At 37.0% G+C, this 15,603-nt stretch overlaps 1 protein-coding gene across 5 annotated transcripts in view; it reads left to right on the top strand.

Moving 5' to 3' along the window:
- The window catches only part of Etv1 (ETS variant transcription factor 1), an 87,118-nt gene that overhangs the window by 45,826 nt on the left and 25,689 nt on the right, over positions 1 to 15,603 (top strand). For all 5 annotated transcript variants that reach the window (XM_076941957.1, XM_034514515.2, XM_076941958.1 and 2 more), the window contains 3 exons: positions 1,924 to 2,053; positions 4,653 to 4,841; positions 8,650 to 8,897. In XM_076941957.1, the coding sequence (XP_076798072.1) occupies positions 1,924 to 2,053; positions 4,653 to 4,841; positions 8,650 to 8,897 (567 nt within the window). The remainder of the gene's footprint in view (positions 1 to 1,923; positions 2,054 to 4,652; positions 4,842 to 8,649; positions 8,898 to 15,603) is intronic.

Below are 15,603 nucleotides of genomic sequence, written 5' to 3'. Positions count from 1 at the left end.
CTTTTATTCCTTGTTATTTCTAAATATTCATTGCATGCAGATGCCATACTTATTTATCTCCACCAATGAATATTTAAGACATTTTTAGCTTTCTTTACATGAATAAAACTTCCACAAACATTCCTACATATGTCTTTTGGAGGAACATATGAACTCCTCATATATATACACACACATACATATAGGAAAATATGTGTTAGTGTAATTACTAGATCATGATATATTCATGTTGAAGCTTGCAGGTAGTCATACCCTTTTCTGAGATGCTGTACCAACTTCCATTATTTTGTTCAATCAATATCAGTATTGTCAACCTTTTATTATAGATTGGTATTTCTAATGAGCATTTGGTGATAATCTTCTTGTCTTACTCGCAAATTTTCTGATGAGCAAAAATTTTCATTATGCTTTCACTCATTTTGCTGCCTTCTGTTCCATCTTGCTATTTAGATATTTTCTTTTGTCAACCAATTGTCTAAATCTTTTGGCCTTATCTTTCATTCTTCTAATGGTGCCATTAAAGAGGTAATGTTAATTTTAGTAAAGCTTAATTTGTTAAGTTCCTTTTTTAGGTTAAATTTATTTTACAAACTGTTTACTAATCTTTTTTATACCTTTGGTCAAAAAGTCCTAACTATCAAAATATAGCATCTTAGATCTTAACAAATTTTTATTTGTGTAAATTAAATCTGAATTCTCAGTTTTTTTATGTCACTTCTTTGAGGGAAAAATGGGTTTCTTTGTAAGTTGCTACAACTTTTTGTTAGGAAAATATAAAATTTAGGTTTTAATTCAAAGTTCTAGAAATTGAGTACATACATTTTGCTGTCTATATTCAAAGAGCTTAAAAATAATTAAAAGGTTTTGCAATAAGTATCAATAAATATGTTGTAACATACATGTTTTTATTCTAAGAGTTAGTGAAACTGTATGCACACACATGTATCATACATGTGTATAGGAGGAGTTTTCTCAGTAAATGTGGTGAATGCTTTTGTGGTTTTCTTTTCCACGTATCAAAACTTTTATTATAGACATTTCATTTTTAAAGAAATCTAAAGAGAATATAGTGAACAATTGTGGGATCATCAGACTTTTAAAAATACAGTGAAATTTATTCATTGATTTTATAGTCCTAAAATAAGCACATTTATGTCAATGTGTGTGTGTGAGTGTGTGTGTTTCTTGCAGTGTACATTTTATGACATAACTGACTTTAAGCACAATGAATGCACATAAACAGTAACTATGTTTTAAAAATAGTTACATATTAAATTATATGAAAAAAAGAGAAAACACTGTTTGGTACAGGATAATATTTATTGAGGATTACGTGTGGTGAAAACTTTCCTGTATCACATTTTATCTTTATAGTTTAGCTAAACAGATAAGCAGGGATTCTGGTTTCTGTGTAAAAATAACCACCAACCTTAAAGATGTTGATTTCCATAGCCCCCATACTTTTACTGCTTGCCTTTAGACTTACACCTGGATTTTCTTTGTCCTGCATCATGAGATCACTGCTACTGAAGCAGTACTACTGAATAATGCTTAAAGCCTTACTCCAGTCTTGGCTAAACAGATGTAATCTTTTGCCTCTGTTGTAGTCAGTGAAAATACTTACAACAGGTTTTCGAAACTTCTTTTCTGAAAACTGAGCTCCTAGCATTGTTATGATCACCAAAACAAAAAATTCAGACTTACATTTTGTTACACAGTCCAAGCAGGAAAGGGGGCTGGCTGCAGAGCACAGGAAATTTCCAGAATCCTTTCAGCCTCATAGACCATCAAATGCTATTTTTCCTATAAGTTTAAGTTTCTGTGAAGTGTTAATGATAATTTAAATAAGAGAAGTAAAACAGACTAATAGACTTAAGTCTTAATTGGATTAAAACTTTATGGGTATGTTTGTTCTGTTTTTAGTGGCTTTTCATGGCCTACCACTGAAAATCAAGAAAGAACCCCACAGCCCATGTTCAGAACTCGGGTCTGCTTGCAGTCAAGAGCAGCCCTTTAAATTCAGCTATGGAGAAAAGTGCCTGTACAATGTCAGGTAAGAAGCCTTGTGTTCACAGAGAGCAGCATCCCCTTTGGAAAGAGAAAGTATAGAATGATATTAAAATCTCAAGTCAATTTTATGGGTTACATCTTCATGACATAATAAGCTAATTAGGTAATGTATTCAGCAAAACTCTAAAGGCCCATCTGCCATACAATCACACACTTTCGAATCATTTTAAAGTAATAATTCTCATCTCAGTCATTAGTTGCTTTTCTACAGTGGTGATGCATCTTGGGTTTGAAAAAAGGGTCTTATTTGGCACAAGCAGCTTTTGAAGGTTCCCATCACAATGAATGCATTATGTACTTTAGATAGTTTGTAGGAAAAAAAAAAAAACATATAACATTTGGCAAGCAAAAGCAGTACATTAGTTATCTGACAGGCTTTACAGATGATCTATAAGATGCATTCATGGACAATTGCAATAAAACTATAATTTTATAAGGCCTAGCCAAGGCTATTATCTATTAAAAAGCCAGTTGTTCTTGAGATGATAATGAAGGGTGGTGCATTCAAAGTGCATTGTTCATTTGCTAGAAAATTTGATAACACATATGTTCATTAAAAACTCTTTGTAGTGAATTGCATGCTTTTACGTTTCATCTTGGCCTCTAATTGCATTAAAAACAGTTGGCTATAGCAGCTGACTATTACTCTTGATTACAGTAGAGACTTAGTTCTTAAAGGGCGGTGGCTTGAGACCTTAGAAAAATGATTCCAAATATTTGCACTGTTTTATAAGGTGTATCAATTCAAGCTCAGTGCAGTAGGACCCAGAAGAATCTTGTGTTACTGCAAATACATCTGCCATCTTTCACATCTGTTAGATGGAAGAGTCAAGAATATTAGATTGTGCCATCTGACCAATGCTGAGATCCTTTCTTCCTGTTTGTTCTTGACATTTATTGTTTTATATGTGACTTTCTAAGAAGCTCACTAAAGCCTGCAATTGTGAGGCAGCTCATTTGAAACTACATTGTTTTTATAAAACATACCTATTCTAAAAGCGAATGACAGCATACTGAGCTCACATAAGATATTAATATGTATTTTGGTTATTTAGTTAGTTTGTGGTTTGCATTTTCTTCTTAAGATGTGTATAACAACACAATTATCTTAACAGTGCACAATTTCTAGTCATTGAACCAGTTAGATATAGGATACTCTTTGCAATTCAACATTGATTATTATGGTGGCCATAAAAATACTGTTTTATACAATGTATTTGAGACCCATAAACTAACAGTTGAGGACTTGGTGAACAATTTGGAGGATTCTGTAAAACCCACCATCTCTCTCAGCATGTACAGTGTATACAATACATTCTGGATAGGAAAAGAAAGTAATGTTTTAGGGTAATTAGGCAAGCCACTTCATAAAAATAGTACATTTTTTTTGTTCAGAAACATAAGTAAAGAACATAGGTAAAACCAAACACAAGACTTTTTTGTTTTCAGCTTGAGAATTTTATACATATGTATGGTGCATTTTGATTAAATCTATTCTCATGTTGCTCCATTCTTCTAGTTCCTCTTTTTTTTTTTTCACCAATTTTCCTTCCTGGTGTTCTTCATATGAGTAGAGGAACTGTAAGTATTATACATTAATCTGAAAAGAAAATATTTTCTTTAAAAGTCTATTACTATGTATGTATGTATATAAATACATACATACATACATACACTTTTTTTTGAGACCGATCTGATTGGTCAGTACAAGCTGGGGCATAGAACTCAGTCTATAGCCAAGGTTGACTCACAGGGATTTGCCTGCCTCTGTTGCAATTAAAGTCTTGCAACATGTTAACCAGCTCTTATAAATATTTTTATTTGAAGAGCGTATCTAGATACTAAACACAGAAATATACCTTTTTGTTGTTCAGAAAATAAAATCTGATTTTAGTAAGATATTTTCCTTGACTGAAGACATTAGTTCAATCATATTTTAGTAAGCCACACATTGGAAACCAATTGAAAGCTGTAATATAAAACAACCAGCTTACTCTTTTTGCATTTGTAATTGAGAGTAGAAGTTAGTCTATGATAATAGGATTTTATTCTCAATATTATTTTGTACTTACAATCAAAGAAAGCTTAAATATATCAGAGACATTTTATGTCGCCTCATTAATCTTTATTATCAAGAAATTCAAGGCCAAACATAATTTAATCGAAAACATCTAGAAAGTTAAGAGTACTGCCTCGAATTCCACCACAAATAAAGGCACATCAACTATGATCTCTCTTAGGAAGCTGATATTAGGTCTTGTTTTGGAATATACTAGAGAGGAAGAATGATGATCAGGTATTTAATAATTTAGGAAGTAAAGCAGAGTGATGGTGATCCCTCAATATATACAGCTTCCTTAGCTAAGTTGTGTGTCTACTGAATATGTATGTTGCAAACAGTCAAGTTATTACCCAATTTCATATGATATTTTCTATGTAAGAGCATGGGGGCTGTGGAGTTTAGAGATTCTAGAATTAAAATTCAAACCCAAAGGCGTTTAGCTCCTCCATCACTTATGTCTATGATAATTTTTTGTAAATTACTCCAATGTAACCTATGTTCTCTTTTGTTCTCTGGGTAGTGCCTATGATCAGAAGCCACAAGTGGGAATGAGGCCCTCCAATCCCCCGACACCATCCAGCACTCCTGTGTCCCCTCTACACCATGCATCTCCAAACACAGCGCATACTCCGAAACCTGACCGGGCCTTCCCAGCTCACCTCCCTCCTTCTCAGTCCATACCAGACAGCACCTACCCCATGGACCACAGGTAAGCTGCAGACACCATTTCAGACGAAAAAGCAAAAACCTCCACCAGTTTTCAGCTTTCATGGAGGACATTACCCATAGCTGTTCTAAAGATCTCTAGTGTTTTAAGGTAAGCATATTAATTCGGCACATTTGTACAAAATATTTTCAGTAAAAGGTTGCTCTATCAATAATAAAAAGAATTTATGGAGAAGATAATTTTCAAACAGTTCCTTTATAAGCATTTAAACTGTTTGCTAAAGTGAAATTAATCTGAACATTTCTTCTGCACTTCTCATAAATTGCTTCACTAGAACCTTACAACAAACCATCCATGCATCTGTGTACACTAGTTTTGCAAAGTTAGTAGACTCATTTTACTAGGTGACTTTTAAGTTACAGGTTCATTTCCTTATATCAAATGGCTTGCTTCTACATATTCTTATAGAGTATAACTTATTTGATTAATCTATTTGCTTTACTTTTCAATGACTATTTAATGTCCAGAGACTGATGACTATGGACACTAAGAAAGTGCTTCAGAGAGACAGCTGCCAAATGAGGGAGGCCTGTAATTGGAGACTTGTCTCTGAGAGATGAAGAAATCCAAGTTTCAGTGCAATCCTAGAAGTAGCACTTCTTTAATCCATGAATTAGAACACAGGCTTACTCTATCCCGCTAAGTTCATCTCTTCTATTTTGTTTCCCATTACCAGTGCTGTCAAGGAAACTTTTTAACAATTGTCTCCATGGGAGAAAAAGACTTTATCTGAAGTGTGGACTGAGTTGATGACAAAATACTGCTTCATGTGGAACTATCTCTGTGTTAGCCCTGAATACTAACTGGAAAGAAATGTGCATCACAGACCACTGTGTTGTATCTGTAGCCCGCATTAGATGCTTCCAAAAGCAGAAGTAACAAGGAAATCATTAGGAAATTCAGACCTTAGAGTTTCTATTGTCCTTCTGCTTAAAGGCAGCCTTTTATTTGAAAAAGTATACAATTAGACTCAATATAAAATTATGTTAACAAATGCAGCCCCAAATTTTTAAAAGTTTATTCATGAACCACAACCATAACTGGCTGAGATACATCGCTGTAAAAAATAGCTGATTGAAAGGACTCCTCCCAAGCATCAGAGGAAGCAGGTGTACCGCAGGCAAATCGGGATATATAAAGAAACACTTTATACCTCAGTCTCAAATTGAGTTACTCCTTGCTGTAAAAGAATAGGATGAAATCTAATTTTCCCATGTGAAACAAAGCCATGTCCTCTTCCTTTGGCTGCCATGACCCAGTTCTGAGCTTTAGCTCCTAAACGTCTCCTATTGTCTTTCCTTTCTGATTCCACAGACTTAGATGTATTTAGAGTGAAATGCTGTGTGCATCTGTCTGCACAGTTTTGTAAATCCAGATGAAAGAATGCCTGTTGCAGGGTAGGCCATTCGATAGGAAGGAGCACATTGTGCAAGACCAGAGAAAAAGCAGGGATGACGATCCACTATCGTTGCTTTTGTCTACTTCCGAAGACTCACCCGAATTTATCGTCATCAAGTGCCCTGCAATTTGAATGAGCACTGAATTATAGGTTATGTCGTCTGCCTTCTGTGCAGGCTGGCTATCTCTAAGGCAGAGTGACTGCTGAGTAGGTAGTGCGCTTGTTTTTAGATGACCTAACTGGAGGTGCTTTGGCCAGATCCATTTTTGTCTCTCAACTTGAAGTCAAACAGTTGAGACTAAGAACAGCCGGCCCGGAACTACAAGGGGGGGAAGCTCAGGGTCTTTTCCCACTGCCCCCCAACTGAGTTTTGAGCACGGTACCAGCTGGCCAATCCCAGGAAAATCTCTGAAGCCTTATGTTTCTCATGAGGATTTCTTAGAGGGCTCTGGCCAACAAATGGCAGTCCCTTGGTTATAAATGGCAAATTTGCTCTGGGAACAGATCCCTTCCCCAGATAGCTCCCTCCAGCTCAAGGCACCCCACCTCACTCTGGGAACAGTTTACAGCCAGCTGGCCTGCATTCTGCTTCCTCTCCTCAGCCTCAGTGCATACCTCAGGCCAGCCCTTTGGCTCGTCTTCCTGAACCTACTGTGCAAGAAACTGGTCTATTTTCTTCAGCCATCCTCCCAACGCATATACCGACTCGCCTTACCCACTAGTCCATTTTCCTACCGTCTATAGTCATCAAACTTTTCTCTCAGTTTCTCCTTCCCATTGGTCAGTGGCTTACCAGAATGACACCCAAGTCATACTTTCTCCCGTGAAAACGTGCCCCTGCAACATACATGGCCTCCCCCAAGAACAAGCACAAATCACGTTGACTTGTGAAAAAGCGAATAGCTTTACTTCCTCACAATGCTTTCAGTGCGAGCGATATTAGCTTCCTTTTAAGGCTTCAGAAGGGAGCCGGCTTCTTATTTTATCTCCAAGTTACCATTTTCTGATTCACTCCTTGACAGTTCTTAATGATAATTTCTGTTTCCTTTTTTGGCTAATGAAATAAGCAAGAGAAGGGAAATGCATGCAGTGCCAGCCAGCCTCGCTGTTGGTTTCACAATATCTGGGTTTCTAAGTTTATTTGTGCAGGTGTAAGTGGAATTTCCATGCTTCTCATGCAAGCCGGGATACCGAGAGTCAAGCCCTGGCAGGGAGTACACTTCTGAACGCTAAAGCAATTGCACTGCCATTCTTTCGCTTTTGCCTTATTTTCATTGAACATTACTGAAATTAAATGTTAACTTTCAAAATTAAAGTCTCGGGGATGCTTTTAGTGTGTGTGTGTGTGTGTGGGGGGGGTTAATAGGCTAATATTTGTTCATGGATATGTTTTAGAGGTTATTTTTTAAGCACTCCTGGGGCATTTTTAGAGTACTTTTAAATCTTTAATTAGTCCACATCTTTGTGGTGGGTCAATGATATTATGGATGCGATGTACAGAACAGAACAATTATGTGTTCAGCCAATCTTTATCAAGAAGGAAGGAGCATGGGACTCAATTTCAGTTCTCTGCCTAGGCCTTAGAACTTCCTCATGCCCTCAACAGCCTGGCTTACCCCAAACCTGTGGATCGTAGGTGGCCAGCTGTGAATGTATGCTTATTTTTTAATCAACCCAACAGAGTGGACATCACAGGATCCAGGAGGTCCTGTAATGTTTAACAGGACAGAGAGTCTTTTGAAAAGAGAACCCCCCTGTAATGCCAAGATTTATTTCTTACAAGAACACATTGTTAATTTAGACATTGTTGAAGAATTTAAAGGCCTGCTGATTTGCGAAGAGATTTGGGCTCCCTTGTGTTTCCTGAATTTCTGAGGGTTATGGAAGGCAAGCCAGCAAGTAGGTCTTTGTTTGGCAGCTCTTCCGTTTGGCTGTTGATTGGTTTGGTGACAGAATTTAAAGAGAGAGAATGCCATTGGAGATCGCATTCTGCTTTCCATGTTTTTTCTTACTTTTGAAAATTATTTGAGAACCCTTTCTTCCAGGAGTCATGTAAATGTTCCAATTACCTGACAATTGGTCATTTTATCTGTTAGGATTCATATTAATTCAAAACAGTTCGTTGTTCTGCAACTACTGGCAGGACACCTTTAATTACATGATACACTGAGTTGTTTGCAATGGATTGGTTTAAAGGGGAGCACACGTCATCATGTGATTTAAAACAAATCATAGCACAACTGTTCTAAGAAAGAGAAATCTGAGACTCGTTAAAGCTGTTCACATCGCGCCGTCTGGTTTAAAGTGTTCACTAGCAGCTAGGAATTATATCGGTCCTTTAAAGACAACTTCTGTGTTATCATTTCATCTGAAACACACTCTCTTTTCCAGATTTCGCCGCCAGCTTTCTGAACCCTGTAATTCTTTTCCTCCTTTGCCGACCATGCCAAGGGAAGGGCGTCCTATGTACCAACGCCAGATGTCTGAGCCAAACATCCCCTTCCCACCACAAGGCTTTAAGCAGGAGTACCACGACCCAGTCTATGAACATACCACCATGGTTGGCGGTGCAGCCAGCCAAACCTTCCCCCCTCCTTTGATGATCAAACAGGAACCCAGAGATTTTGCATATGATTCAGGTATGCCCATCTTCTTATGGAATTACATGTAAATCATCTTTTCGCCCCCCCCTTGTTGATTTGCTTAAGGTTGTCAGACTGGGAGCCTTCTGACTATTAATTTGTAAGTGGGTATTCTGATTTTATCCTATATTTGGTACTTTCTATGATTGAGGACATGGGTTAGTAGAAGACTTTGCCATGAGATAATGATCAAAAAATTGTGTCTGAAAAATGAAACCAGTTCAAAGACAGTACAATTTATAGAATTGCACTTACTCAACTAAGAGCAGAAACGTATAATTTTTCTCCTGGATCCAGTTCTTTCTCCTTTTGTATTCTGCTATGGTAATCTTATTTAGAAGCAATGCTTGCTAGATTCTTTTCTGGTGGGTATTTACATTTGGTAACTTAAAACAATCATTGGTGGCAAAAGTTCCAGTGGTCCTAAGTAGAAATTTTTACATATTAGAAAGGGAACAGAAAAAATATGCAGATTTAAGCTTCCTTCACTGAGTCTACCTTTGTCTCTGAGAGCTGGAAAATCTACTACATATCATCTGTCAGAGGAAAAAGATCTTCCTGAAGGTTAAAAAAAAGCTTAAAATTGATTCCAAATGTTACTACCAGCTTTTGCCAACATTTAATTTTGAAACTCAAAAAACTTACCTACCTTGTCTCTATTGAGTTTTTCTGTGAAATTTGGACATAAGCTTTTGACACTTTAGGTATTCTGAAAGCTGTGTGAAGTAAAGGGTAGTTTTTGTAAGTTGGGCACTACACACCTGTACATTTTTATCACTATCACTGTAGCTAGGTCCATAGCAGGTTAAGATGCGGAGATACTTCAGTGGAGTCCAATTTCCTCCCATCTGGATACAAGTGAATGAACATCCTTTATGAAAGAACTATTGTAATAACTGCTGAGTTCGGCTTAGGGGACAGAAAGCTGCTTCCAGGTTTTATTGAATAAAACAATCTGCTTTATTGTGAAGGTCTCTTAGAGTTCAGCACAGGGGTCCATGTAACTTAAAGGCTCTCCCTCAGTCTCCATCTTCACAGAATAGAAAGGGGGAAGGACTAAAGGCATTGGCTACTCTAAAGCATGCCTCAAAAATCATGAAAATATATTAACTCTCAACAGCCCTGAATTTTCTGTCCAACTGACCCTCCTAGGACCTGGGTAGATTCTGCTCAGGTGTGGTTACTTGAGGGCATAACATCTGTTTGTGCCTCCAGCCAGGTCTAGAGGTAAAAGACAGAAGCAGCAATCCGTAAGTTTGTATGTTAGCCCTCCCTAGGTCTGGGGCAACATTGGGCCAATGGCTAGGAAAACAGGTAAGCTGGTCTCTGCAAAAACATGGTTCTAACCTATTCTAGGATTAATTTTAAGAGGTTTCTTTAAAAGCTAAATTTGAACTAGACTTCTGTGTCATTTTAAATATGTTCTCAAAGAAGCAAAAAAAAAAAGCAAATATTTATTTCGTAGATGATTTTCAGTTTAGAAAAATAAAACTAAGTCTATTGAATGAGCTTGTGCATCTTGGGAACTTCCTTGAAATTCTTCCTAGTGATGTGAGTTTAGAGCCTCTTCATAGCTGCCCTTGGATTTCCATAATTAAATACCTTGAAAGCAGATGTTTGGTTCTACTGTAGGTAGAAATCATATTTCAGTGTGAATTTCTAATTCTGTTAACTGCTGTTGTGCTTGTCTCTAGCTATTGTTAGTTTGCTGCAGTAAAGTTTAATTAATCGATGATTTAAAGAAACCACAGATGGAAATTTTATGAGTATAAATAGTCAATCAGTGGGACTTGTATAATATGTTGATTTTTTTTCTGTTTTGCTGTTGTTAAATGTATAATACTAACAGAGTTAACATCGAACCTTTTTGTGATTCTCTAATTTGTTCCACATGTATCTTCTCATGTTTATATTGCAAACACATGTATGTATAGCATGGAATTAAGCATTTATACTTTGTGAACCAAGCAGGAAGAGATTTCAGGATCCTAGTGAGGCAAACATTTAAGGGGTGGATTTGTAGGAGTTAACTGCATTTCCTATGGGTCAAATATTGTGTGAATATTAGAGTCAGCCACCGTGTGTGCCTCAAAAGTTCACCTTTTGCCACTAAAGTTTAAGGTACTTATTCAGCATCCTATCTTAAAAGTGTAGGTGTGTTGTGTCTTCTAAATGTACCATGTATCTCCAACTGGCTTGTAAAATCCTACTTAACATTTGAGAGATATTAATTTTATGCTATGCTATGCCCTCCCTAATTATATTTGAAAATGACACAGTTAATACAACACTTCTTAATTCTGATCTCAGTTTTTTTTTCTGTAGGATTCAGCTGTATTTGAATAGTTAAACTGTAAAGATTGAACTTGTGGGTGTGATTTAAACGGAAGAGCTTTGGGATATGATTTAGACGAGAATCATTCATTAATCTGTTGGAGTCAAAATACATTTGCTGCTCTGCAGTTGATCCTTTGTACGTATCACATATTGCAACCAACAAGGATGATCTCTGGATATTTTGTTTGTCATTAGCTCATTCATCTTTCCCGAGAGCGCATTAAACAACCTTTTAGGAACTCTAATGTATTTATCATTGAATCTCCACTCTCTCTTTTTCTTATTGGTGCTGAACCAGTAGCACATTAGGAAGTACTTTATGTACAGTTTTTAAACAACATAAAAAAAGGTGTTTTCTACACGAATTGATCTAGAATCTGTGACTTAAAGTTATCACTTCAGAAGCATTCTGGGATACTTTATTGCTTAATTCAATGTACTATAAATGTTGTGACAATAAACGATGTCTTCAAAGAGAAAAGACAGCATGATTGTGCTCTAATAAAACCTGACATTAATTATGACATGGGAAATGGTAGGTCTATTAGTTATAATTATAATTACAGGAATGCAATTTAACTGCCGAATATTTAAGATAAAAAATTCAAAATATTATGTTATTAGAGTAGAAATCTTTATTCAAGGAAGAAAAGTGGGGGTGAAAGTTGGATCAGACAGAGAAGAGAAAAGAACTAGATACTCAAGGAGTCAGTTTTTTTAGGTCATACAGTGATACATACAGGTCAAACATGATGTGGCAAAGTCACATCATGGCACTATGTTGGAAAGGTAATGCAGTATTCCTTCTCTGTTGATTTGTTTCTCTTCATTAGCCAGATAGCGCTGTGTAAAGCACCACACCAGTTTTTGTTTGTTTGTTAGTTGCCTTCTAAAATTAAATGTATATCCAGCACTCACTGGACAAGAAACTATATAGAGTCTGGATGTGTGGAATGCGTCATTTGGAATGTATAAAAGAGTATCTCTATGCAGCCTCCCACCTTCATAAATGTGTCCATTTTTGTAACTATGCCATGTTAGACTGCCAAGGAGACAGGTACATTATTATTTATATCTTTTCACTTTTGAGACTATCTTGCTATGTAACCACAGTTGGCCTGGGTCTTACAGTATTGACCAAGTTAGCCTTGAACTTGTCACAAGCCATCCTTCTCAGCCTCTGTAGCATATATATATATATATATATATATATATATATATATATATATATTAAGCTGATTGTTCAGTTCATGGTTTTTCACTGTATTTGTTCAGAATAAAGGTGAGTCTGTGACAGAATTTTGTATTTTAAAGGAGGTAAATATTTACCATAATCTGGATGAAGAACTTGTACATGGTTGAAGGCTCTCCCTAAGATCTAGGGTTTAGAAAAGCATCATGTGTTTTCAGATTGTGGAGCTACGCTTCCCCAATTTAGGAAATCACATGGGCCAGTGATCAAATTTTACTTGAAATTTAGGTGTTCACTGCTTGGAGGTAGCAAGTTATAAGACCTCAAATCCTACAAAAGATTAAGGTTTAACGTTAAGTTTTATTATCTTTTTTTTTTTTTCTCTTTTTTTTTCCCTAACAAATTTATCTCAAACGTTCTTTTTTTCTTTTGAGACAGGGCCTCACTATGCAGCCCTACATACATGGTTTGGAATTCACTATGTGAATTCGATGAATTTTCGGATATCTGCCTCCCAAACACTGGGATTAAAGGCATGTGTCACCTTGCCTAGCTCCTCAAACATTTTTAGGAATTGAGTTCATCAGGGCTAGAAAGGTGGCTCAGGTGTTGAGACTGCTCACTGATCCTGCAGAGGATGTGGGGTTGGTTCCCAGCCCCTACATTGCAGTACACAATTGCCTATAACTCCAGTTCTAGGGGATCCAAAGTTGTTTTCTGACCTCCGTTGACATCAGATACACAGATGGTGAACGGGTAGGCAAATCCTCATACACATAAAATAAAAACAAATCTTGAAAGAAATATGAGTTTATCAAAGTTTACCACCCCTTTGTAAAGTGCTTCTGGCAAAGGCTCGATAATAATTAGAAGAAAGACAAGCAGATGAATAACCCACTAGCTACAAGTCCTTTGTATGCAACTTGATTTTGCCTGAGCCCTCTTACCAAACTTTAGTCTTTCATTTTAATACCCTTGTCTACGGTGCATAGGGTGGAACAGGAGACTTGAGACTTCTGTCAGCTGTGTTCATTTTTACACGAGCAAACTTGTGGGGTCCTGCAGTATCTGAAACAGATGTCAGGAAACCCTTGGAGGAATAGCACATCCCTCGTTTGATTCACTGCAAGCCCTTCCGTTCTTCACCTCAGCACCCCCTCTCTCATGTTCCCCAAACATGTCTTTATCACCTAAGAAACTTGGAAAGACTTTGTTTTCTGTCATTAGGTAGTAAAAATATGACTTGTAGGCAGAGAAGTGGGAAAATAACTGACATACATGTTTAGTATTTCCGTCGGCCTCGGCTGACATTTTAACAAAGAGCCTGAATCCTCGTCAAGTTCAGAAACAGGGCTAGCCGAGGCTGCTTAACTCCGGAGTACTGTTCTGTGTTTTGTTGTGTTGGTGGCTCACCATCCTAAGCATTTAGACGGACAGCAGTGAAGTGGGATTTAACTCTGTGAGCATAGCTTGGGGGTCTACCTGCAGAGTTTAGAACATGGTTTTTAAATGGAAGCATCACATGGTCACAAAGTCATTGGCTAAGGCAGTAAGAACAACGGCTATTTGAGTCTTAATAGACGTACAGAGGCCTTTATGTATTTGGAGATAATTTGTCAACAACTTAATCCATTGACTAAACTTGTAAAATGCTAAAGAAAAAAAATAATAAAATCAAGAAGCTTAGATCTGCTCACAGTGTGTCTTCAGAGTATGAATACCCTCATTGTTACCCTTTCACAATATCCCAGAAGTCTGTCATCAGTGACAGCAAGCCTAACACAAACAACTGGAGAGGAGGAAGGATTTGTTTTGAATTGAGTTTTCAGAGCTGTCAGTCCACAGTCTTTGGCAGTGTTGATTCTTGGTGTAGGGTGAAACAAGACATCACTGGAGTGGGGATGTGTGGAGAGGCTGGGCTGATCATGGCCTACAACCACCACAAAGAGATGGCAAGAGGGTGGCTGGAGACCAGATATAACCTTCAAAGTTTCTCCCTGGGAGACTGAGAGGTAACTGAGACTTCCTCTAATTCCTAATTTCTACCACCTCCCAAATAACACAGCAGGAGACCGAGTCTTCAATACTGGAGCCCATAGGACAACATGCGTGTTCCAATCATAACATATACACACACTTACTTTGAAAGAACTTATTATTTGCTTACAGAAAGAGACATATATACTCATGCCATTGGCAATTCAGTGATTTCTTACTGAGGAAACCATGTTTAGTCACTTTGAAAAATCAAGTCAGAATTGGGATTCTATTTCGAGAGTTCAGTGTGCAACGAGGTGGGATGTGATTTTGTGCCATGAGAGTCAATGCATCCTTCCTAATGTACACTTTCTCTGACCAGCTACACAATTATCTCCATTTACTTCCTTGTTGGTACAGTGGAACACCTAAAAGAGAAAAAGGCACACATATCTAGAACTTTCTCTTTAAAGAATTAGGGAGGTTTCTTCATGAATGATGAAATTACACTTCTCAGCACATTTAGAAAGAAAATATAAGTAAACCATGCTTAATATGTTTAACTTTTATAGCAGTATACCTTAATAGTAATACAGAGTTATAGTGTGCATATCTCTGTGTGCATGTGATTGACAAGGAATCGAAGTTCACAGCCACTGCCCAGAATCACAGGAAAGAGTCCAACCCTGACCGTGACTACAATTCAAAATTAATTGAATTATAGCTCCTACTGAGTGCATATTGCTCTGGTGCCATCATGAAGTTAAAGTTAAGTAGGAGATTGTTCTTATTTCAGTGTAAATAGCAACTTGTGTATATTTAGATACCCATGTCCAAATAGTTTTTAGGCTATATTTCATAAACTGTTTTAATTAAGTTTTAAGTGTATTAACTCATAGAGTTTATGCAGCACATTAAATTCTTAAAAATATGAAATAATGTTGGGTCTGGTGACACATTACCTTGAGTTCCAGTACCTAAAGGCAAAGGCAAACTGAACAAACTTCTAGGCCAGCCAGGTCTATAAAGCAAGCCTCAGGCCATCAGGGTTATAGAGTAAGACCATGTCTTTAAAACGAAACACAAAAATATTTTATAAAAGACTTAAAATGGTTATTAATGGTTAATCATTAATAGTGTTCCACACTGTGGGTTAATTTCTTCCCATCTACTTTCTTCAATTATTTAAATCTTGAG

The sequence above is a fragment of the Arvicanthis niloticus genome, chromosome 11 (assembly GCF_011762505.2).
Source record: "Arvicanthis niloticus isolate mArvNil1 chromosome 11, mArvNil1.pat.X, whole genome shotgun sequence".
Taxonomy (NCBI): domain Eukaryota; kingdom Metazoa; phylum Chordata; class Mammalia; order Rodentia; family Muridae; genus Arvicanthis; species Arvicanthis niloticus.
This window is presented reverse-complemented; position numbering and strand designations above follow the sequence as displayed.